Genomic DNA, 24,066 nt, shown 5'->3' with positions numbered 1-24,066 from the left:
TTGCTCAATGCACTACTGGAAGGTGCTCAGGTACCCCCGTGTAGAATGTGAATGCTGTTTTGCATATGATGCTTAGGAAACACACGTTTGATCAGCCTAGGACCAGCAGGTAGAAGTGACCAGTCAGATCTCTGTCCTGGAGCCCATCTAGACCGGTCTGCTGAGGTGTCACGTCTTTGTCTAACCCTTGTATGTGCCCAGGATTTTCCTGAGAGTCTTTAGAGCAACAGTAGGTCGTCCTGCTAGCTAACTGCCTCCCATGGCTGGCTTCCTCTTTAATGTGGCAGCACAGCCATGGTCCTGCTGAGATCATGCATGAATGCCACCGGTGCCATGCCGACTGCCTCGATCACATTCAGGTTCAGCCATAGGCGCCAACTTCCCCTCTGCCCCTGTCCACCCCTGCACCACCCTTGCCCCGCCCCAATTCCACCCCCTTCCCCCAAGTCCCTGCTCCTGCCCCTGCCCCACCTCTTTTCTGCCTCCTCCCCCGAGCGTGCCACGTCCCCACTCCTCCCCCTCCCTCCCAGAAAGTCCTAAGTGCCGCCAAACAGCTGGTAGGCGGTGGGCGGGAGGCGCTGAGAGGGGGAGGAGCAGGGACGCAGCGCAGCTGTGGGAGGAGGAGGAGATGGGGGCTGGGGGAGCTCGGCTGACGGTGGGTGCGGCGCACCTGCTAATTTTTCCCCATAGGTGCTGCAGCCCTGCAGCACCCATGGAGTCGGCGCCCATGGGTCCAGCCCTCAGCCTCCTGGCACGTTGGCAGCGTGGCCTGTGGCTGGGGAGAGGTTGGGCAACCCTGACTCCTCATGAGCTGCTGATCTGCTGCAGAGCTGGAGGGGCAGGGAGCAGCAGGGGCTACTCTTCCCTCCTTTCCTGTGTGCCCGGGGGAGGCAGGTCCCGGCGCTGGTTGCTTGAACGTTCCCAAGGCTGATCTTTCCGGATGCCTGATTCCCATAAGCGCATCAGCTGCCTTTCTGTAGAGATACCTGCACCCCCCCCGAGAGCTGCCCCTGTGTTTTTGCTATGGAATTCCCTCTTCGGGAGCACTAGTATTGCCCTTGTGTCGGAAGGCCTCGTTATGTAGCATGGGCTGCCACAGGGCCAATGCCCATAGAGTAGATGGTCCCATGAGAACACACAGACAGCTGGGAAAGGCTAGTCCATGCCAGCAGCCAGGGTAGAATTGTTCCCTGTGGTCCATTCTCCAGGTCTTTGCGCTACCCAGTTCTAGATGACTCAAGCAATGGAGTTTCCACCTCTCCTCGTAGGAGATCATTTCACAGCTTGTTTTTCCTTTGCTCCATCTCATGCCCTCACTCTCTGCAGTGCCCCCTCGGGCCAGCCCATGAACTCCTCTGCTGTCGCGGGGCCTGATTCAGAGCTGGAGGAAGTTGGCAGGAAGAATCCCATTGAGATGAGTGGGTTCCCCGTGTAGAAATGCCTCTCTTGGGCAGTTCTTAGGCCCTCCCACTCACAGCTATAGTCAGTGACTTTACAGTGATGGTTGTTCCTTCACCTTGCCTCCTCCCTCACTCCCCTTTCTTGGCTGCTTAGCTCTTTGGGATTGCCTGGTGGCGTGACCAAGGCCAGTATTCTCAGAGCAGCCTCACCGGTGTCCCATGCTGACAGACTGTCGCCTCACTGCTCCTGGGTAGCGATGCCCCTGCACTGGGTTTTGATGTTACCCTGAGCACATTGCAAACCTGCCTCTGCCCACAGTCACTGCCAATCTCATGGGCTGTGGCTGCTGCCCCGCTCTGTGCATCAGCCTGTCCCCTCACTGTGGGTTGAACTGCACTGGCCCAGACTGGCCTCTTTTATTTCCTACTTGTGTTTCTAATCCCTCTAAATCCCTCCGCACTATTTCGGCCCTACCCCCAGTCAAGTGGTACTGTCCGCAGGTGTCATTGATGGGCTGTCGGGTCACTCTAATGGTAGCACTTCCCCCGTCTCAGTGCCTTGCGCAGAGCACCATCCTCTGGTTCCCAGTCCATGGGCCCGGTCTCTTCTCCACCCCTCTCTGACGTCACATTCTAGTAAGCACTCGCCAGGTGATGCAGCAAATGCTCAGTTCCTTCTTGCCGCCCGTGAAGGTGCGTTGGAACTGTGCTGCTCCAGCTTTGCTGTAGCTCGTCCCCAGAACTTTTCGTTCGTTCAGTGCTAGTACCTGTCGTTAGTTCACTGTTAGTTAGTTCATTTAGTTAGAGTACCCAGGCCGGGGCATGCCCTGTGCCCCGGCTTTTAAGGCGGGCGACACTTGTAGGCGATCTGTGCCAAGCAGTGATCCACACGCAGACTGTTTACGCTGTTTGCTGAGACCCATATCCGTGATTGTTGCAATATTTACAAGTTGTTTAAACCTCGGACTAAGAGAGAAAGAGACATTGGGCTCCGGGCCGTTCTCATGGAGTTGGCGCTGACCCCGGCTCCGGCGCGCCGCTCTGAGTCGGTACAACGGCATCTAGTCAGCACCGCTCCTCATCTACGGGGCAGAAGAAGGTTAAGAAAGTGCCTTCTTCGCAGCAGCACCAAGGTAAACCAGGGGCAGAGACTAGACCCAGGTCAGGCAGTCCTTGATCCCCTCTGGCCTCTAGGCCTCTGATTCATCTAGTCCAGCCCCCTGCTCAAAGCAGGACCAATCCCCAACTAAATCATCCCAGCCAGGGCTTTGTCAAGCCTTAAAAATATCTAAGGAAGGAGATTCCACCAGCTGCCTAGGTGACGCATTCCAGCGCTTCCCCACTCCCTGGAAAGTCGCCGCCTCCTGCATGCTCGGCTGCTGGGCCAGATGCTTACACCCGGACTGAGTGGAGTTGGGGGAGGCTGTGGCTGGATGGAGAGTTTGGCTTCTTCCATCCCAACAACATTTCAGGTGAAGATCATGGAAATGAGCTGCTGGGGAAAGTTTCCCCTGGTCCCATCCAGCCTGCATCCCCAGGCTCAGGAAGGATGGTTTCCTAGCGAGGGTTTGCTGATGCTTTAGCCGGTTCCGTTGGAAATGTCCCAGCCAGTGTGGTGTCCAGGAAGTCTCTGCTACAGCCATGGGGGATTTCCATCCCGTTCAGCCTCAGCTGTCCCTTTCTTCGTTTTCTCCCTGTAGTTCAGACCCCGGTTAGCAGTATCAGCAGTCCCGGGCGGGAGGGCGTGTTTTAGCAGGAAGTTCTGCCTGTGATGGGGTTTTCTTTCCGTTTGTTTTGCAGAGCAAAGAAGGAGAGATCAAAAAAGCTGGTTCAGATGGTAAGTGACATCGCATGCATCCTACCTCTTGCCAGTCTTCATCAGGGCCACTGGGCCTCAGGCCAAGGCTATAGGAGCCCAGAGAAGGCGTCAGGGCCCGGACAGTCTCTGGCAGGGGTTGGTGCAGAGAAATGCTAAGCACTCTGCAAAGACATTAAAACATATGCAAGCAGCATTTCTCTCACTGGGGAAGAGCTGCCATTATTTGCCTTGCCTGGCATTGCAAGCCCTTTTTCCTGCAAGGTCTTGGCCAGTTGAATATCCTAGGGCAGAGTTGGGCAAACTAGGGCCTGCGGACCACATCCGGCCCGCAGGACCCTCCTGCCCAGCCCCTGAGCTCCTGGCCCGGGAGGCTAGCCCCCGACCCCTCCCCTGCTGTTCCCCCTCCCCCACCGCCAGCGCAGTGCTGTGGGCAGCCGGGCAGCGCAGTTGCAGAGCCGCGGCCTGACTCGGTGCTCTGGGCGGTGCGGCTGTAGCGCCTCCAGGCATGGGGGTTGGACAGAGGGCAGGGGATTCGGAGTGGTGGTCGGGGGCGTGGATAGAGGGTGGGGCAGTCAGAGGGCGGGGAACAGGGGGGTGGATGGGGCAGGGGTTCTGGGGGGGCAGTCAGAAAGGAGAGGGGGGGTTGGATAGGGCAGCAGGGGGCCCTGGTGCCCAGGGGGCCCTGGTGCGGTAGCCCCCGCCTTGGGTAGCCCTCCTCTACGACAACCTGCTGCTTCAAACAGCAGTGGCGGCCTGTGCTAGCTTTCTGGGGAGTGCACAGCGGAGTAGCAGAGATGAAACGGGGGAGATCCCTTCTCTAAGTGCTACTCCTGCCAGCTACGCTGCGCTCTCTAGTCCCAGCACAGAAGCAGGCTAGGTCCATAGGTGAGTCCTCTGCCAGTACTGTGGGGGTCTAGGCTCAGGCTCACTCTCCCTGTCCCGCGGCCATCAGCCTCGCTGCAGTCCGCCTGCGTAGTGCTGGGCAGATCAGATCTCCAGCTGGAGACAGGCTGGAATTCCCCCTTCTCTACAATAGGCCTGGGGCATTCCTGGGGGAAGGGGCTTCCACTTCCTGACCTCTCCAGTACTGGCCAGAGCCAGCGTGGCAGACTCTGGTCCCCGGGCAACACAAATTTGGGTTCAAAACTTTTTTTTAATTTTTTTTGGACAATTAATTTTTTTGGAAATGATTGCAAACGCTTTTGTGTTGGTCAAAAATGCATTTTCCACCTCGAGCCAGGGCTGGAAAAATGACCAGCTCTCTGGTGAATTGTGTCCTGGGCCTCAGAATTTACAAACAGCCGGAAAGAACGTGAGATCCTGAAGGGCCACTGCCAGCTAAGGGCCAGAGCCTGCTCCCTCTGAAGCCAGGGGCAGAACTCCTCTTGACCTGCCCAGCAACAGGAGCGGGCCCTGAGCAGTCATTTCACGCCCCCCCCCCCCCCGCCCCCCCGAGCCTCAGTTCACCAACTTCAAAATGGAGCTAATGATACTGAGCTCCTGTGTAAATGTGCTTTGAGAGCAAACGCTGAGAAGTGCCTGGGGTAGAGTGACCGGAAGTCCTGATTTGATAGGGACAGTCCCGATTTGTGGGTGTTTTTCTTATATGGGCTCTTATTACCCCCACCCCCACCCCCGTCCTGACTTTTCACACTTGATGTCTGGTCACCCTAGCTTAAAAGTGCCAGAGACGAGCCCGTGCCCGTAACTTTGTGCTCAGCCAGGGTAAGCCCTAGGGGCCAGCTGGGGACAACCCAATACGCCGGCCCCTAGGGCATCCCACGGGAAGAAGCGCACACCGGCTATCTCAACATTCGCAAGCTAAGCAGCTGCTAGCTCCCCTGCTGCAGGGGGAGGCAAGAGTGCACATAAGACTATGGAGGCGAATTTCACAAGTAGCCCGTCCCCCAGAGGCGGGAGGGTTCACATGCCACACTCCAGCAGTGCCAGCCAGGCGGGGGGAAATCCCTGGCTCTGCACCAAGGCCTGATGTCATGAGTCTGAAGTACCAGCCGGGAGAGCGTGCAGCCAGGTGCGACCAGTAGTGTCACATGGGACTAGCTCGAGTGCTGTCGTTGCACCAGTTGAATGGCCCGTGTGGACACACTTACACCAGCATAAGGCTTGGGTTTGGTGTGGCTTTTCCAAGTGCCATAAACTAAACCAACAAAAAGGCCCCTTACACCAGACTGTGTCCCTGCGGGGGTGGAGGGTGGTTATACCGTGTAACTGAAGTGGTTTCAAGTCACTGTGTAGCATATGCCCATGCAAGGGCCCAGTGCAGGCCTCAGCCGAACTATGAGGCACTTGCAGGGGGCCAGTTCCACGCTCCCCGTGGCGGCTCCGGTGCCTGATCACATCAGACCCCTGAGCACACACAGCTCCAACCAAAGCCAGTGAGCACAGGGCTTCTGAAAACCAGGCCCCAAGTTTCCCCCCACCCCAGTATCTAAGGTCAATGTTTCCCTGCAGCTAGGTAAACCCGTTTCTCAGTTATCCCCCTGCGCTCAGGCTCCCGGGCTCAGGAGGGGCACTGCCTCCTGGGTTGATTTTCCAGGGGGTCCGGCACCTGAGCGCTCCTATAGGCAGCATGGCTGTGGTGCTGCATTATTGGGGCCAGCCCCCTGGCCCTTGCTAAGGAGCAGGGTAGGGTTGGAAGGGAAGGGTTTGCAATCCATGGAGTGGGGGTTCTCAAACTGGGGGTCAGGACTCCTCGGGGTCACAAGGCTATTACGGGGATGGGGGGTGTCACAAGCTGTCAGCCTCCACCCCAAACCCTGCTTTGCCTCCAGCATTTATAATGGTGTTAAATATAGTAAAAAGTGTTTCTAATTGGAGGGGGTCACCCTCAGAGGCGTGCTGTGTAAAAGGGGTTGCCAGTAAAAAATGTTTGAGTACCATTGCCATAGAGAGTGTAAAGTGCAGTTCTGCTTTCAGCAATGCCTGTGTTTGAAAACCCCCAGAGCTCTTCCTTACAACCCAGATCTGCTCCCCCAGGTCCCAGTCCCAGCTGCTGTGTCTAAGGGCTTGTCTGCATGGGAAGTTCGTGAGCAGCAAGCAAGGGTGTGTCCACGGGAGATTGGGCGGGGGGTCAGCTCACGCTAGTGGGGTGTAGCTCGTGGCTGTCTAGCGACATCAGAGCTTGCTGCCCCAACTGCTCAAGTGCTCAGATTACGTGTGTCAGCCCAGCCAAGGGAGGCCATTTCCTTTCATGCAGCAAGAACAGAATTGTTTGTTACCCTGCAGTTACCCCTTTGCACATCCACTGACGACCAAGGGTGGGGGGGTGTAGAGAGAGTGAGTGCGTGTGCACGGAGTGGGGGGGCACTGCAGGATCTTTGTTACTGGGAACAATGTGTGAGAGGCAAGAGCCTGGCTTGGCTCACATCTAGGGTTGCCAACTCTGACAAACTAGTACAGGAGATTTTTTTTTTTTTCCCCCAACATAACAGAATATCATTTTCTTAAACTATCCTATTAAAACCTCCCAGATTGCTTTCAATAGTCACTGGGAGATCGATGCCGATTCCAGGAGACTCCAGGCCAAACCCTACTCACACCCCAGGGGAGCCTGCAGGGCTGGCAGCAAAGGGACCCTCACATCTTACCTATAAACAGGCTGCAGGCTCCTGGTGGCCATTAAGCACAGAGCCCATTTCTGGAGGCCCTGTCAGAGCAGGGCAGTCAGTTGCTTTCAGCCCAGCGGCTTCACAGCTCCTTCCTTGGGCTCAACCCTACAATTGTGTGGTTGGGGGCGGGGGGGCGGTCCCCTGAGCGTTCAGTGCTGCTCCCTGAATGCAGATGTTTGTGTTTCCAGGAGACATCATGGACAGCTCGGCAGGCTCCCCTCCCCTCGCCTTGAAATCTCGCGCACACTCCATGTCCACAGGTAGGTCTCTCCTCGCAGGCACCTTAGAATCATAGAAGATCAGGGTTGGAAGGGACCTCGGGAGGTATCTAGTCCAACCCCCTGCTCAAAGCAGGACCGATCCCCAACTAAATCATCCCAGCCAGGGCTTCCGGAGCTGGGTGGGGGTGGCCATGGGGACCTCAAGGGGAGAGCTGTGTGGGCCGAGCAGGGGCAGCACGCTCAGTGCCAGCCATCCCAGTGGTAGCACCAGATGGGGGGATGTGGGGGAGCCTGCCCTGCCCTGCCCTGCCCTGCCCTGCCCTGCCAGGCGCAGACAGGTCCTTGGGCACAACGTGACCTGTTCTGCCGGGACAGGCTGGAAGCCGAGCCTTGCTCCTGTCCTGCACAGCTACCTGGGACTGTACCCACAGCTCCCACGGGCTGGGGGATGAGAGGCTAAAGCCACCCTTTGGAAAATAGGGCCCTCCCATTGCCCCTCCCCAACCATGCACCGTGGGGCTGTGCGTGGACTGCAGCCCAGCCCTACAGGACATGCCCAGCCACGTTAGTTGGGGGCGCTCGGCTGATTGCCCCCAGGCCAGAGTACTTAGCTTGTGGCACAGGGGTTGGTGTCCGTCCCGTGGGGACGCCTTCTCCGCCTCCCAGACCAACTTGGCTGTAGTGATGGTGCATGAAACCCAGGAAGGCCAGTTCACTCCTCACTAGCACTAGAGGCCACAATACTGAAATCTCTCCTCCCAGTAAAGAGACGTTAAAGAACAGGTCCTGTGTAGAATGGGCTTGTGAGATGTCGGGGTGGGGGGGGAGGTGTGGGCAGGACTTGGCCCAGGCTATGCCCCTTGGCGCGTGTCCCTTCTCTCGGCAAGCACAGCCTGCTGGGCCCTGTGGGTGGAGCGTGTGCTGCCGTCGTGCTGGGCACAGCAGGGTAACGACTTCAAGTGGTGACTGGGTGCTAGAAGGGGGCTGGGTTTTCCAATGGCTCGAGACACCTGGGTCTCCCTCCAGCCTCTCGGGAAGAATCATGCACTGGTTCCGTCAGGCTGGGATGACACGCTCCAAGGCTCCTCCTGGAGGAGTGTATTCCTCCCGATGGGTTGTGAGGGGTAGTGCTTTGAAGATGTGAGGCTGGTGTTACTGGAATGACGGCCTGTACTACAGCCAGGACTGGAACTGGGCCAGGGCATGAAAAGCAGGGCCTGCCTCCCTCTGCTGATCCACTGAGCCAGGAGTGGGGCCAACTTACGTCTCTCCCTTGCTTTCCCCCTCAGACCCATCTGCGCGAAGTGGCCCTGCCGACGCAGCGGGCCGAGTGGCGGCCGAGCCCAGCCGCGGGCCCAGCGACGTGCGGCTCTCCTGGAAGGCCCTGGGGAAGCAGCTGAATGCCGAGCTCAAGGGCAAGTGTTCTGAACTCCATTCTTCCCCCAGGCGCTCCTTTGTCGTTCCAGAGCAGAGCAGCCCCACGGAGCAGCAGGGCCGAGAGAGCTGGAGCAGCAGCTTGCCCAGGACTGGGAGGAGCACGCCTGCCCCTGCACCAAGGAGAACCAGCAACGCGGGCGCTAGCAGGGACACCGTAGATGCAGTCGCTGCCGGTATGGGATGTGGGAGCGTCTTGGGGCTCAGTGAAGGATGTAATTCTGCATCTGTTGGGGGCCCCAGTTAAGAAGTTCAGGGAGTGGGAGGTTTCAGAGTAGCAGCCGTGTTAGTCTGTATTCGCAATAAGAAAAGGAGGATTTGTGGCACCTTAGAGACTAACCAATTTATTTGAGCATGAGCTTTCGTGAGCTACAGCTCACTTCATCGGATGCATACCAGGTTTTCTCACAACCTGGATTTGTGCTGGAAATGGCCCAACTTGATGATCACTTTAGATAAGCTATTACCAGCAGGACAGTGGGGTGAGAGGAGGTATTGTTTTATGGTCTCTGTGTGTATATAAAGTCTGCTGCAGTTTCCACAGTATGCATCCGATGAAGTGAGCTGTAGCTCACGAAAGCTCATGCTCAAATAAATTGGTTAGTCTCTAAGGTGCCACAAGTCCCCCTTTTCTTTTTAGGGAGTGGGAGCTGGCTGGGGTGCCAGAGCAGGCAGCACCATCCTGGGATTTTCCTGGGTCCTGCCCGCGCTGCAGGTCGCGGGCTGCACTGAAGCAGAGCCCGAGGCAGAGTGGGACCGAGCAAGCCCTTGGACAGCTGTGGGGGTGAATAAAAAGTGCGTGGTTCTCGTGTCTGAGATCTCGCTCTTGGGCTTCCAGACCCTGGAAAAGGGTTTTCCAGAGTTCCTGCCCCTGAGCAGCACAGAGCTGAGGGCTCCCCCGGCGGGGCCCTGTCGCAGGTCCGGTTCAGGATAGCCCCACAACCTCTGGCTTCGCTCCCGCTCGCTCAGTAAACACACAAACTGAGATGTTGACGCACGGACACCCAGCTTTGTCCAGCAGCCAGCGGGGAGAGGCTGACACAGGGTTGGGGCGTGCCGTGTGGCTGACTAGTGGTGGGGGGCACAGTGAGACTGACAGAGGGGAAGCCCACACTCAAAGGAGCGTGAGTGCTGGGTGCGTTTGGTGAGGAGGGAGGTGCCTGGGCTGGGAGGGGGAGAGTTCCTGTCAACCCGGCATTCCAGACGCTCCCTGGCTGACGTGCCACTGGACCCCACAGTGGGACTGTGGCCCGTCCTGCTCTGCTTTCAGTCAGTTCTTCTAGTGGGCAGGTAACCATCACTGCTTTTGTTCCAGCTGGGCAAGCAAATGACTTTCCAGCAATAACGGCCCCTGTAAATTCTTCCCTTGGCGTGACCGTGGAAGTTTCACCACCACCAAATTGGATCCAGATTCCTCCTGGTCACAGTTCTCTTCTCCCATCGGCCTGCCAAGAGGCAGAATAGCCTGGGGCTAGGACATGGGATTGAGTACTCCTCTTTCCCTGTACCCCGCTTCCCTGGGCTGTGTCTGGTTCTCTCGCTTGTGCCAGGCCTCGGGTTGGCCAAGGACAGAGCCCCGTGACTAAAAGGGGACAAGGTTTCGCCCTGCTCCTGCTCCCCCCACCCCACCCGCCATTCGAACAGTGCCATGCAGTGCCTACAGGATGCTTATTCCCTTCCCTGGCTGTACTCTGGGGCCTGTAGCAGTAACTCCCCTAGTGCAGAGATCGCTTATGGCTCTGGAGAGCCATCGCCTCGGGCAATGGTAGTGAGGCTGACAGACGCAGTCGCCCATCAACCTCGCATGCAGAGTGTTCTCACCCCGAGCCAGGTAGCTCTCCAGCCAGTGCAACTTGCCTTGGCATCGAAACAGGGGAGTTCAGTGCTGCTCTGGGCTTGGTGGGGCATTGGGTCCAGGGCCCGGGTGCTCAGTTAATAAGGAGAATGATGGGTTTGGTGACTGCTGGCCCATCAGCTGCAGCATGGGAGCAGAGCGTCCAGTTCCCTCTCAGTGTCCCTAGTGATACCCCAGCCAGTCCCATTGACCGTCAGTGACGCTATAGACTCTAGCTCCCTCGGCTGGGACTGGGTGGGCCCTGCAGAGACCGTGGACGTGAAAAGCAGCAACCCCTGCTTGTAGGCCCTGCCCACGCACAGTGCTGGCACTGGTTCCAGTGATGTTGGATATAGGGCAGGGGCGGGCAAACTTCTTGGCGCGAGGGCCACATCGGGGTTGTGAAACGGTATGGAGGGCCGGGTAGGGAAGGCTGTGCCTCCCCAAACAGCCTGGCCCCTGCCCCCTAACCGCCTTCTCCCACTTACTGCCTCCCTCAGAACACCCGACCCATCCAACCCCCCCTGACCCCCCTCTCCCGGGACCCCCACACCCCTATCCGTGCCCCTGGGATCCCAACCCATCCAACCCCCCCCGCTCCCTGTCCCCTGACTACCCCGACACCTATCCACACCCCTGCCCCCTGACAGGACCCCACCCCCATCCAACCCCCACGTCTCCTGACCGCCCCCCCGAACCTCTGCCCCATCCAACTACCCCCCCTGACTGCCCCCCTCTCCCTTACCATGCCACTCAGAGCGGCAGGACAGGCTTATTGGAAAGCCTGGGAGGTGGGTGGGCACAAGCCGCATGGCTGGCGCAGCGGCGGAGAAGGAGAGACAGCGGGGGAGGGGCCAGGGGCTAGCCTCCCTGGCCGGGAGCTCAGGGGCTGGGCAGGATGGTCCCACGGGCCGTAGTTCGCCCACCTCTGATATAGGGCAAGCCCCTGTGTGGCCACTTCTACTCCTGTTAAGTGAAGTTAGGTAAATTAACCGGAAACCTGATTTACCTGGTGCCAGTGGGGTGTGTGGAGCAGCTGCTAGGTCCTGCAGGCAGCAGGGCTGGGCTCCGTCCCTGGCTGTGTGCAGAGTAGCCGAGAGCCACGTGTTGCCAGCAGGGGCATTCCAAACCCTTTTGCAGTGGGTGCCTGGGGACTGGCTGGTGGCAGGGCGGCTCGGGCTGTGTCCTGGTTGTTTCTCCCTTTGCATTGGTCCCGGAAAGGCCTCAGCAGCAGCCCTGCAAGCTGGATTCAGTTCTGCTTTGCAGGCATTGGAGTGGGCGGGTTCCCTAGTTGCTCCCACCCCTGTGCAGGGGCGGCTTGTTCATGCAGCCGGAGTGGGCTCAGAAGGGGTTAATGTTTGTGGCACAGCAAAAGGAAAGCCAGGATGCCAGGTTAGCATGACCCAGGCGGAGAATCCCCCCAAGGGTGGACTGGCAGCAGCAGAGTGACCGAGCAGGCTCCGCTCGAGGCAGCCGCTTCTCTGAGACAGTCTCCTCTTCTTTTCAGACAATCGCCTGAAACCCAAGCCTCGGCTGAAAAACGTGGCCACCAGGCGCGCCGTTTCTGTTCACGAAGAACAGCTCAGGGATCAGGGCTGCACGGCTTCTCTGGAGAGTAAGTGTGGGGAGCGCCCTGGGGCCCGAGCTCCTCCTGGTGCGGGTGTGTCCAGGGCATGCAAGCACCACCTGCGAGCGGCTGCTCAGCCAGCTCCCTACATGAGGGCAGGACAAGAAGCAGTGGGGCTAAATTGCAGCAAGGGCTGTTTAGGTTGGACATTCTGTCAGGGCGGTTCAGCACTGGAACAAATTGCCTAGGGAGGTTGTGGCATCTCCTTCATTGGAGATTTTTAGGAGCAGGTTAGACAAACCGCTGTCAGGGATGGTCTAGGGAGTACTTAGTCCTGCCAGGAGGGCAGGGGCCTGGACTAGAGACCTCTCGAGGTCCTTTCCAGTCCTACGAGTCTATGGTTCTGACCTGGTGTAATTCCTGCGCACCTAAATGAAATGCTCCTGAACTGGCAGAGGCATGCTGGGCCTGAAACAACAGGGGCTGATTTTCCCACAGGGTAGCAGTGCCCATGGGTACCTAGCTGTGCGAATGCAAACTGGGTAGCTGGGTGCCCCGTGACCCAGCAGCGCACGCATTTACCCCGCTGCCCCCGGGTACAGTGACAGTCACTAGTGCAGCAGAGCTCTCCCCAAGCATCTGTGGCTTTGCCCTGAGCCAGCATCCGCCAGCGCAAACAGCTCTGAAACCTGTGCGGTGTTTGTTGTTGTTGTTGTTGGGTTTTTTTTAAAAAGGCAGGTCACTCAGCGGAGCTCAGAAACGCGCCAGATAAGGTGCCCAGCCTAGGGGACGTTTTGCTCGCGCCCAGCAGCGACACTCACTTGGTTTGTAACTAGTATCAGAGGGGCAGCCGTGTTAGTCTGGATCTGTAAAAGCCACAGAGACTCCTATGGCACCTAATAGACTAACAGACGTACTGGAGCATAAGCTTTCAGGGGTGAACACCCACTTTGTCGGATAAAGTCTATAAGGTGCCCCAGGCCTCTTTGTTGGTTTGTAACTGCGCTCTGAAACCTTGTGTGTGTAACCCCTGGGCCTAATAGGGCGATATCTCTTTACGAGACCCATTGCGGGAGGCAGGAGTGAGCTGTGTCTGGGTCATTGTTGCTAGGCAGATTGAGCATGCCACATCCAGAAGCTTCTGGAATTGGGGGTGGTAGTTTTGGGTCTGCTCCCATAGGGTTCCTGTTGTGGGGTCAGACTCCCTGCGAGCGAGCGATTTGTAACCTTTGGTGGGCTAGAGTTCACTTCATTACCCTCCTCCAGTGCCAACAAAAACCCCCACTCCCCCAGAAAGTAGCTGGAGCCCAGAGGTCAGTCTAGAAGGATTTTCAGCAAGGACTGCACAGGGTCAACCTCCCCACATTCAAGTCCCAAAAGGAACTAAAGAGGAATTTAATTAAGTAACTTTATAAAATCTTATGATAAACAAATCTATTTTTTATGACATCACATGGCTATGTTATAACCCACAGACATTACCTTCACAGTTATACATAAATAAAAACAACAAATTAAAATCTGAACAGTTTAGTCCCCACAGAAATACAGCGAGAAGAACCTGAGAGTTCCCAAAAGCTTAGGTTTTGTTCACCTAAGCCTCGGAGTCTTTGATAACCAAATCTAGACAGTTTGCTGAGTCTAAAACATCTTCCCTCCCCTTGCTTGTAGGAATCTTCAGTTGGAATCCAGGCAGACTCATCCCCTGCAGAAAGCACTGCGAGCCAGTCAGCTGACTGTTTAAATCTAGACACGTAACTGAGTGGTTGGTTAAGGAAAACCCTGTTACAAGAAAATACAAAGCTGAGAATAGCAAAATAGAAATGACTCTTTCCCCCATCACATTTAAAGAAAAGCTGGTGCCTCAGACTAGTTGAGACAAGTTAACGGGAACAGTTTGACTAAAATCAAAACAACATTCCACACGGACAATTAAAACAGAAGTGATTTTTCCCTCCCAGTTTCCCTGGCTATAATGTGCCTTGCCCAGGCTTCCCTGTTAGAGGGGTCACAAGACCACGAACCGGCTACAAAACGCTTCAGCGTTTGGGACACCAGCCTGCTTCCTGCTCAGCTTCTCCCAACTCACCCGGGGCCCGTGGCCTTCTGCAAAGCCGCCGTTCTGACTGCTTGCCCGCAGGGAGCCTGACCCTGCACCAGGGACCCTGGGGGAGCAGACCCAAAACTACCACCCCCCATTCCAGAAGCTTCTGGATGTGGCATGCTTAATCTGCCTAGCAACAGTGACCCAGACACAGCTCACGCCTGCCTCCCGCAATGGGTCTCGTAAAGAGGGATCGCCCTATTAGGCCCATGGGTTACACGAGCGCGCACACCCGTGCACCCCTCCAAGCCTGCCAGACCCCAGCTGCGAGCTCCAAGAAGAAAGGGGCCAGAGCCCACTTCAAATCTGCTTTAGTGCTGTTGACATTGGTGCTGCAACAGCAGGAATAGAGGTGGCCTAGGCTCCTGCACGGGCCCCGTGCCCCGCCAGTGGGCCCCCCCAGCTGGTAACATCACACTGCTGTATTTCCTCCAGGTGTAAAAATCCCCCTCCGCCTGCAGCGCTCGCCAGTCCTGAAACGGAAACCTCAACCCAACTCCCTGGTGGATGGGGCAGGGAGCAGCACACCCAGGCCCCCGGCACCACTGAAGGGTAAGGATGGGCTAGCCCTACAGCATGGGCACAGGGCATGGCACCCGCACCAACTCAGAGCCCTTGCCCCTTCCGCATTGCCCCGGCACCTCCTGCTGGTGCTTGCCTGGCCTCCCCCCAGGCCCGGTCCACGCCTCTTCCCTACACCTGCGTGCTGCCCCCCGCCTGATCCTGCTCTCCCCCCGACTAATGTGAGGTGGGAGTGGCCACCCTGAGGCCAGTGCAGTTACACTGGTGTAAAGGGGAGAATCTGGCCCTGTGGGGACAGGTGCACAGAGGCTAAAGCAGCCAGACAGGCCTCTCCCCTCCTACTGAGCTGCAGCTCCCGGCTCCCTTTGTTGCTCTACGGTTAGTAATGCTGTTGTGACCCTCACTCATGCTGTGTTTGTGGCCCCTTCCCCAGATTCTCTGCCACAGGACGAGCACAGGGCCACAGCCGAACTGCAGGGGCAGTGGCCGCAAGCCGTGGAACAACTGGTTGAAAATGCACAGAACAGCCATACACCAAAGAGCAGTGGCTCCAGACCTGCCAGCAGCCCCCCAGGGACAATGAGTTAGTGGGGGCTGCCACCCGCTGTCATTTCCAATAAACCACTGCGACCGAGTGCAAGCTGAAGGGTTATAATTTGCAATAGCAGCTTAAGCACCTGTGCAGTGCAGGGCACCATGGCCCAGGCAGCGGGGAGATGGGGGAGGAGGCCCCCAGCCTGCTCCCCATCCCTTCGTGCTCCCAGGTGTAGATCATCAGCGCTGCCTATGGAAATGGGGACAGACCAGAGCCTGGCCCCACTGGGGGGGCTGCTAACAATTCCTGAACGATCTACAAGAGAACCCCCTTTCCAGCTCCCACTACCCTCTGCTAGTCTCATACTGCGCACAGCTGGCTTTACACAAGCTCCAGCTGCCTAAAACAGAGATGCCAAAAGCCAGTAGCTGAGTTTGCCACCAGCCTAAGCTTTTCCTGGAGCATCTGGCTCTGTGGATGCGTGCACAGCTATGGGCCAGTGGCTTGTGTGTGTGTGCCATACATGGGAACTTGCCTTGTATTATACAGCCCCAGAACAACAGGGCTGTGCAAAGCTGTGTTAGGTGGTTTTCAGGCAGGGTGTGATACTCACATCCAAACCTATTCAATACAGAGCAATCTGTCTTTCTTCTGGGGCCCAGAACAGGTCATTCCCCTCCAACCATTAGTCTGGGTGCATGCTGTCAGTTTGATTTAACCTGTATACAAAACCTGCCATTCTTACTCAAGCAGATCCTCCACTTCCAGCAACAGGGGTTTGGGCTGAAGGCACAGCCCATGTGCTCTGTACATGCTGGTTCTGCGTTCTGCTCCGCTCCACCATGGCAGCTGGAAATTCTGGGGCACTGCTCAGTCAGTCAAAAAAACAAACCTGGAGGGTTTGATTAAAATGTGAACATGACTAATCCCAGATGTGTAGCTCCCTGTGTGTTTCTCCTGCCGGTGCATTTATTTCAGGTGCCCCATCATTTCAGCATACTGCAGAACTGGACACAGAAACTGAGCAACTGCTCTGAAGCAGCAGCAGGTTTAGGCAGCTGGACAGGTGTGTGTGTGGGGGGGATGGTTTGATAAGCACAGGAACTCAGGGTCTGCAAAGATGAGCTGCTGGGAAATAGTTAAATTGAAGCTGCTGCGAGGAATGGAGCTCTTCAGACCTGTCCCGCTCTTGGTTCCAGCTGGCTGCAGGCTTGACACATCAGTCACATCTGGGTCTTGGCTAAGGTTTTTGTTACCAGCACAAGGGCTAGAATTTATTTAATTTAGAGTCTGGATCAAAATTCGGCAGCCAAAAATACAAGTAATTCTGTCCCCAGGCTCACAGCCTCAGGCAGTGGTCCCCAAACGTTTTACATCAGCCCCCTCCCCCCCATCTGTGTTGTCCCCAGAGCCATGGTCAGAGCTGGGGGTGGGGCTGGCAATCAGGGCTGCTGCCAGGGGCTAAGACCAGAGCTGCAGCTGGGGGTGGGGTACTCCCTCTCTGCATCCCCCCCCACCCATGTTCCTCCACACCTCTCCCCCCACCACCCTCCCTGTTTAGGAGCCACTATCTTAAGGCAACAAAACTTCCTTAGCCCTGCTATTTCACATACACAGCTGTTCCCACTCCTCTGACAGACAGTACCTGCCTGTAGCTCAACTAGGCCCACAGCCTCCACCAGCACCAAGCAGAGCAAAGGATGCTGTATTTGTGTTGTGAACAGAGGTCCCTTTGCTTCCCCCTCCAGCTGCGCAGCATGGCCCTTGCTGCACTTGATGTGTGGGGGGGGATGAGGATATTCTATCAGAGCCATGTATTTAAAAACAGACAACTTTTTATTTTTCATTTCCAAAGCATAAACCATGTGAAATATTTTGTAACAAATGGAGCAGGAACCTAATCAAACAAAGCATTAAAAGACCACACTACTGCATTGACTCCAGAGTTGCAACTGGTAGAGGGGTGCACTGCTGCAGATAAGGAACGCTACCAGTGCTTTCCTAACCTCTGCTACAACATGGGAACTCCTCTGGCTGGAGCCTAGGGCTGGGGCATTAGCCCAGTTAAGGGATGCTGCAGGTTGTAAGGAGATGTAGCAAGCCTCTTGCTCATAGGTGCTCTGCATGTGCTTTTGAGATGCCTGCTCCTATCCCCGCTCATTGCATTCCTTGACAAATAACAGACCGGGCAGGTGTGCGGGACAGGCAGAGCGCTGAAGGGCATTGCTTTCCAGCTGGGGTTTAACATGCTGAAGAGGTGATTGTAGGGAGGAGGGAGAGCAGAATATCCCACAGCAAGGTATCCTGTCTATCTGACTTTCCCTACACCAGCCCTTGTCCGTGGAGCACAGGAAGAAAACCAGTTGCCCCTCCCAGCCATAGCTAAGCCTGAAATTCAGCAGTGTCACACCATGCCAGCAAAGGGTCACACATGCTGCTTCCCTGCAGCAGCCACAGCCCTTCAGCTGCCCCCACTGTGGCAGGGGACTCCCAGCATACGGCACAGTAGCTATTCCAAGAGTCTGGGCTGGAGTTGTGGGGATTGGAGTGCCTTTTGGGTAGCTTGAGTGCCAACGGACCTTCCTTTTGGCCCCAGAGAGCCTACTCTGTAGGGATATCGAGTCATGCTCTTCCCTTTGGGTAAGCTGTGAACAAGAACAGGAGAACCTCTGAATAGCACGTTGGAACTCCACCAGGGCCTCAGGGCTGCTCAGCTTTGGTGATCACCCAGCAGGCCCACCGCAGCATCGCCTTCGAGATCCTGTCAACCAAAACATGAGCACGAGTGAGAATGGGACGGCTGCTGTGCAGCTGCTGTGCTTACCTACCGCAGGGCTCGGCTGCCATCCAGAACAATGCTGTACTCTGCCGAGGGAGCCCCTGAGCGAGACCCCAGAGCAGCTGTGCCCAAGCTGTGCTCCACACAGCAGTGACTGGTAATCCCCAAAGAGGCTGGTCACATGGCGCCACGGCTTCTCTTCAGCTACTTTGACAAGGGTCCAAGCACTCATTGCCAAGGACTGTAAGAGCAGCTCAAACCAGGAGTCAGCCTGGCTGCCTTTACTAGAGCTGGCCAAGAGCTGGGACTGCCAGCTGCCCATGAGGGGAGAAAGGAACAAGGTACTGACAGTATGTCCAGGGTGGAAGGGAACCAGTGGGCAGGGGAACACTGCAGGTGGGAGGAATTAAGCTGTGTAATGAAGAGACAAATCAAGTGCGATTAGTGTTCTCAGAGAGGGAACATGGGTTAGCGCTCCAGTTCTACGCCCCACAGGCGAGAACTGCCATACTTACCACCCACATGTTGATAACCGCAACTGGGAGGGGAGAGGGCCATGAGTCAATCTCTGTATTACAGTGTGAACCACACTGGCTTGGTTTGAGAGCCCACCGCCTAGTGAAGCAGTGGGGACCCAGCTCACAGCAGTGTCAGTCACTGCATGGCCAGAGACCCACAGGTTGGGTTCATAGGGGCTATGCAAGTGCAGCTCCCCGACAGCAGCATGGCACTGCGGCCCAAGCTGTTGTCAGAGGGAGCTGGTGGATGGGAGTGAAATCTAAGGGGGACCGGCGCAGCTCTCGCCTCAGCTGTACCGGCAATAGGGTCTCTGGAGCCGTGCCAGCTGCTTTGGACAGGATGCAGAGCAGCTTATGAGGTGCAAAGGGAATTTGAGAAGCCCACTTAGCTGGGGTGTGCCCCGTCTGGGAGACCCACGCACCGCACTCACCTGGTGGAGTTCACTCGGGCACAGAGATCTGGTGTTGGTGCCTTGTAGGTGTATTGAAACGGGGTTGTTTTCACATACTTGTGGAGGGAAGGAAGACAATTTGGTTCAATCTATGTTAAACATCACAGCTCAAAAATATCCCCAGCCCATGCAGCGCTCCGGGCATAGCTTTCTTCCCCACCAGCTCTCCTGGCTCAGGAGCTGGTTTCATGCGCGTTTACCCAGTGGAACCAGGACACTAGATGTCCTCAGGGAAAGACAAGAGTTCTGGGCAAGCCAGCATGCAGGAGCAGGGGATTCTCTTGGAAATCTGAGTTACCCTGAGTGCTTGGCGCAGCCCTGGAGTGAAAGCCTCCCGAAACAGACACCAACCTTAAGGAGAGGTCCCCTGAAACAATGACTGATCCCCTCCAAGGAGGGGGCCTTGTGCTGTAAGATTGAGCCTACTTCAGCATGTGCAGCATGGCAGGGCCTCTTTCACACGTTACTGAGTTAATTACTTAAGAGAGCTGGAGGATTTCCTTGGTTGTTTAGGACCCCGTCTCCATCTGGGAGCCCAGGAGGTGACTTGTAGCAAGTGCTGGAGTGTGTTCTCTGTACTCTCACCCCTGCGCTCTGACTAGCTCCTCCAAATCCCGCTGCATGTGGCTTCTGCCTCCCCCTTCCCCAACCACATGGTCACAACAGGCTTTTCCCACCTTCCCACCATGGACATGGCTGTCTACTGTCTGGCACAGGAGCAATGGCTACTATTGGGAATGCCTGGCAGAGGGCAGTTCCCTGGAGACGTGGGCTGACACAGACCCCTTGCTCCTGGAGCAGGACTGTTGCAGGGGAAGAAAGCTCAGGCCCAGCAAGGGAGAGGCAGACAGCCTCAGAGGGAGCCCTTCCCTTTTCTTCTCAGCTGGAAGGCTGGTGGCTACAAGGCAGGGCCTTGGGGCTGGGAGACAGGAGACTGTGGGACACTAAGACAAAACTAAGAAGTGACAATGAGCCTCTGAATCTTTACCTGTTGCTGGCCTGGCCTGGATGTAGCCATGCTCCCGACTGCAGCTGTCTCATTCCCCCTTCCTGGCAGCCCCTCCGGGTCCCCAGGCAGTGCAGGCTCCTGAGCTGGCCCGGCCTGCTCCTGCCTGCTCTTCTTGGCTCTCTGAGCACTCACCAACTCCATACCTGGGTTCTGGCCCACTATCTTCCTGTCCATGCAGCGCAAGTCCTCCATGGGCACATCCGCATGGGGAGGTTTCCTCTGTGCTCTCTGATGGGTTTTGCCTGGGCTGGGCAAAACCTGGCCATGGACCTTATCGTCATCCACCAGCAGCTTTCTCTTAGTCACCCTGTGCTGCCTGCTCCTGCACAGATCTTTTCCCCCAGCTCCACTCCCTAGCTCAGTGTCCCCTTCAGAGCTTGTCAGACCACTGTTCCCCACATCTGGGAGGGAAGCCACGCCACCACAATCAGCCTGCCCTCCATCTGCAGGGGGTGCTGCTCTGCTGTTGATGCTGCCCAAAATAGGAAGAGCAGGAGAGAAAGGGCACAGATTGGTTTGGAAAGCCCCAGATGGCTGGCCGCAGGGAATGTCATGGCTGGCATCACGGTTTTTGTCCACATGTGGTGCCCTCTGGAATGTGGCAGCAGCTGTTCCTTGACTGGCAACCTCTGGGGCACGTGTACTGCTGTAGGACAGCAGTGATGGGGATACAGTCTTCACTGGTTCACCCTGGGATAAGGTAGAAGGGGACTTCTGGCTGGAAGGCTCCAAGAAATCTGGGGTGTTGCTGTCAGGCTGCGTGATAGCTGCCTCCTCTGCAGAGCTGGCCAGCTGGGCCTCTTGTGTGCTTGGCAGGCTGGGCTGGATAATGGACTTCTCTGACAAAAAGAGAACAAAACACAACTTTCTCTGTGGACGAGGGCAGGAGACAGCAGCATGGGCAGAGCCTGTCCCACCTCTCTGGGGCTGGGAAGGCAGCTGGAGAAGGACAATTCCAAAGGGGAACTATCCACAGGGGCCAGTGATGGCAAAGTTGGCAGGAGAAGGTTAGGCCTGAATAAAGACTGAGAGTGGATGGGTTATTACAAAAACTAGATTTCCCCCTACTGTTACTCGCACCTTCTTGTCAGCTGTTTGAAATTGGCCACCCTCATTACCACTACAAAAGTGATTTTTCCTCCCTTGGTATTCTACTGTTAATTGAATTGTCTTGTTAGACTGACCCCCGACTTGGTAAGGCAACTCCCATCTTTTCATGTAGTATGTATATATACCGGCTACTGTCTTTTCCACTCCATGCATCTGATGAAGTGGGTTCTAACCCATGAAAGCTTATGCCCACATAAACGTGTTAGTCTCTAAGGTGCCACAAGGACTCCTCGTTGGTTCTGCTACAGCAACTCTTGGCTACCGGAGGTGTCCTTCAAGTGTCTTATCCAGGTTCTATTGGGCATTTTCTCCTCCGTGCTGATTGGCTGTTTGCACCAACACCCTCCCTCACAGAGTCTCTCCCTGCTGTACAGGCTGCCCCGCCCCGACTCATTCCACATCCCCTCTCCCTTCTGGTGTTTTTCCGTTTAGCTGATCCTGTCCCAGCTTCTGTCACTGATCCCGCTGCTCACTCCGCCCGCTATCCTCCGCCCCCAGCCTGTGTCTGTCTTGTTGAGTTAGTCTATTACTCTGTGTCTGTACAGCACCTAGCACAATGGGGTGTTGATCTCCGGTGGTCCCTAGGCACTACCATGATACAGGTACCACCAATATTGTGCAAGGGCATCAGCCATTCATGGGGGGAGATAAAGTCTATCACCCTTGGTGCATGCAGATGGGTGGACTGGCAAACGCTCTCACACACACAAACAGGCACCTGAATACATCAAAGAGATTCAGGCTGCACCTTCCTGAAAACCATCCTCATCCCCTGCACGTGCACACATCATGGGCCACATTTTAAGAACTGCGTGTGCAGAACTGAGTGTGCAATTTCAAGTGTGATGGTGGTAACAAGGCTTATAAATTGCGTGCGCGTGCACGTGAGCACACAATTCTTCCTGTCTGACCCTGTATCTCCAGAAGGTGTAAGATACCGGGTGTACAGACACAGAGAGAGAAGGAAAGACGCTCTCCACTTGCAACAGGAGATGCGGTAGGGAAATGTGTGCACTCACCTTCCAAGGAGGATGACAGAGTCACGGACACTGACTGAAGCTTGTCCCAGGGATTATCCAGGGATACGTCCAAACTTCGGGACATCGCACTAGGGTCTGCCAAAAGCGAGAATGAAATTAGACTGCAGCCCTACAGATTGGAGAACTGCAGGCCAGGCGAAAGGCCTCAGCAAGGAACAGTGGCCACTGGCTCAGGTTCCTCTACTCACCATTGGGGCATGACACTACGCTACTGTCATCCGGGTCCCTGTCAAGGCAGCTACCCCCAGGAACAGTGTGAGGAGCTCCTGCAGGAAAAGGGGGGTTGCCGTCACACTCTGGGTGCCTCTCGCTGACTCAGCTCATTCCCCGAGAGCAGCCTAAAGCCCCCCCCTCAGAACCACAAGGACCCTCAGGGCAGAGCTCCACTGCAGCCCCCCAGTCTCCACTGGGGATGATTACAGGGTTCGCAAATCCCCTGGCTAGAGGCAGCATCTCATTCTAGCTGCATCTGTGAAGGACCAGGCCAGGGACTGGAATGCCAGTTGCCATCCCACGCCACGTGGACCAACATCCCCAGAGAGCGCAGCCCTGCAGGCAGGGCCTGACTGAACCATGCGGCTCGGGAGCCCTGCCCCCATTCCAGAGCCACCCCTGAGAGGCAGACCCAGTTGGTGCAGAAAGCTCATGAGGGATGGGAGCGGAGAGAGTGTCAGGCAGAGGGTGCCTCACTGAGACCTGGGCACGCTTCTGGAGAGCCCCAGCCAGCGGGGAGCCTGCTAACACGCAGGGAGCTCTGACTGAGAGCCTGCAGTTCTCAAAATCAGGTCTGCAAGGCGCTCAGGCAGAGCCCAAGCCCAGAAACAGCAGACTGTTGTGCACAGTCTGCGTCCTGTAGGTATGGCTGTGGCACTAACCTGCCAGGCAGGCATCACGAATCGCCTCCTTCTCCTCTGGGCTGATCACCAGGAAGTTGGCTGGTACTGTAAAGACGTCCTTACTCAGCTGAAAAGAGAACTGTTAGCCAGCTTCTATTCCACAGACAGATGGACAGGGAGTCCAGGCAGCCCGGCACACTGACCCATCCCTGGGGCTCCTAGCATCACTGGGAAAACCAGCAGCTCTTCCCCAGACCAGGAGAGTGAGCCCGGAAGAGCTGATTTTAACTCTTAGGTCTGAGCATCCCGCGTGAGCTCTGGGAACCCGACGCAATGCAGCACTATCCCAAGAAATGCCAAAAGCCTGTATGCCACAGCAAGAGCCACCCTCACTCCCTCCAACTGGGTCCTTCCCTCCCAAGGTCGAAGGATTTACCTTTTTCTTCTGCGAGAAGAGCCCCACCATCGCCCCTCAACCCCACCTGGCCCCGAACCAGATCACTGGACACACGCACAGCCAGGGCAGGCTGGCAGCCAGGACTGACCTCCTCTCTCTTGCGCTCTGCCTCCCAGTTGGTGACAGGGAGCCTCTCCCCTATGGCTGGCACCTCACTTGGGTCCAGTAAATCCAGGCAATCCTCGACATTCTGCTTCAAAACCTTGAGCCGTCTCTGCCCTATGTCGATCATTAACTGAGACACCGAGGTCCCTATAGGGAGACAGATGTGCCCACGTCAACAGGCCCGAGGCCGCAAGCCCAGAGCCTAGCTGTGACACACACAGAGAACCTGGAGAAGCTATTTTGTACCAACAGCTCTCAGTACTTCCTTTCTGCTCCTAGCAACAAACTTGTCTTACATTCCCACAGCACCTTCCATCACACAGGATCACCAAAGCACTTTGCAAAGGATGTACCGCTCAAGAATTACTGAGCACGAAATGCCGCCGGCTCTGGGGCAGAAGGGGGCAACCCAAAGGCACTGGGGAAGGCAAGAAGAGTTTGGATGGGGTCTGCTCCGAGCCCTCAGCTGTGTGTTAGTTTTGGCTCCAGGAAGACCCAGGACTGGAACAGCAGGGGTGCTAAGAGCCAGGATGGGGGCGTCTCAGTGCAGTTCCTGATGGACAGGCGCCCACAGCACACCACGGCCTCGTGCCAGCCGCTTTGCTGCCTGTCACAGAGAGGCAAGGGGCTGATTCATTAGAATGCAGACGAGTCAGAGGCTGCCCAACAGGAGCAGAGTTATAATCAGTGCAGTG

At 56.4% G+C, this 24,066-nt stretch overlaps 2 protein-coding genes across 9 annotated transcripts in view; one reads left to right on the top strand and one right to left on the bottom strand.

Moving 5' to 3' along the window:
- The window catches only part of CARMIL2 (capping protein regulator and myosin 1 linker 2), a 139,302-nt gene extending 122,508 nt beyond the window's left edge, over nucleotides 1-16,794 (top strand). The window contains exons 35-40 of the mRNA XM_077830718.1: nucleotides 3,201-3,237; nucleotides 7,037-7,108; nucleotides 8,359-8,679; nucleotides 11,845-11,952; nucleotides 14,444-14,560; nucleotides 14,964-16,794. Coding sequence (XP_077686844.1) covers nucleotides 3,201-3,237; nucleotides 7,037-7,108; nucleotides 8,359-8,679; nucleotides 11,845-11,952; nucleotides 14,444-14,560; nucleotides 14,964-15,118 — 810 coding nt within the window. The 3' untranslated portion in view covers nucleotides 15,119-16,794. The remainder of the gene's footprint in view (nucleotides 1-3,200; nucleotides 3,238-7,036; nucleotides 7,109-8,358; nucleotides 8,680-11,844; nucleotides 11,953-14,443; nucleotides 14,561-14,963) is intronic.
- Nucleotides 16,795-16,882: 88 nt separating this feature from the next.
- The window catches only part of ACD (ACD shelterin complex subunit and telomerase recruitment factor), a 45,614-nt gene continuing 38,430 nt past the window's right edge, over nucleotides 16,883-24,066 (bottom strand). For 6 of the 8 annotated variants that reach the window (XM_077830725.1, XM_077830719.1, XM_077830721.1 and 3 more), the window contains 7 exons: nucleotides 23,355-23,518; nucleotides 22,849-22,936; nucleotides 22,162-22,239; nucleotides 21,953-22,048; nucleotides 19,803-20,662; nucleotides 18,794-18,870; nucleotides 16,883-17,826 (listed from right to left, as the gene is read on the bottom strand). In XM_077830725.1, coding sequence (XP_077686851.1) covers nucleotides 17,766-17,826; nucleotides 18,794-18,870; nucleotides 19,803-20,662; nucleotides 21,953-22,048; nucleotides 22,162-22,239; nucleotides 22,849-22,936; nucleotides 23,355-23,518 — 1,424 coding nt within the window. In that variant the 3' untranslated portion in view covers nucleotides 16,883-17,765. The remainder of the gene's footprint in view (nucleotides 17,827-18,793; nucleotides 18,871-19,802; nucleotides 20,663-21,952; nucleotides 22,049-22,161; nucleotides 22,240-22,848; nucleotides 22,937-23,354; nucleotides 23,519-24,066) is intronic. The other 2 variants (XM_077830723.1, XM_077830724.1) reach the window with 2 other exon arrangements.

This window comes from Eretmochelys imbricata, chromosome 12, assembly GCF_965152235.1.
Source record: "Eretmochelys imbricata isolate rEreImb1 chromosome 12, rEreImb1.hap1, whole genome shotgun sequence".
NCBI lineage: Eukaryota > Metazoa > Chordata > Testudines > Cheloniidae > Eretmochelys > Eretmochelys imbricata.
The sequence above is the reverse complement of the archived record's forward strand: the minus strand, read 5'-3'. Positions and strand labels throughout refer to the sequence as shown.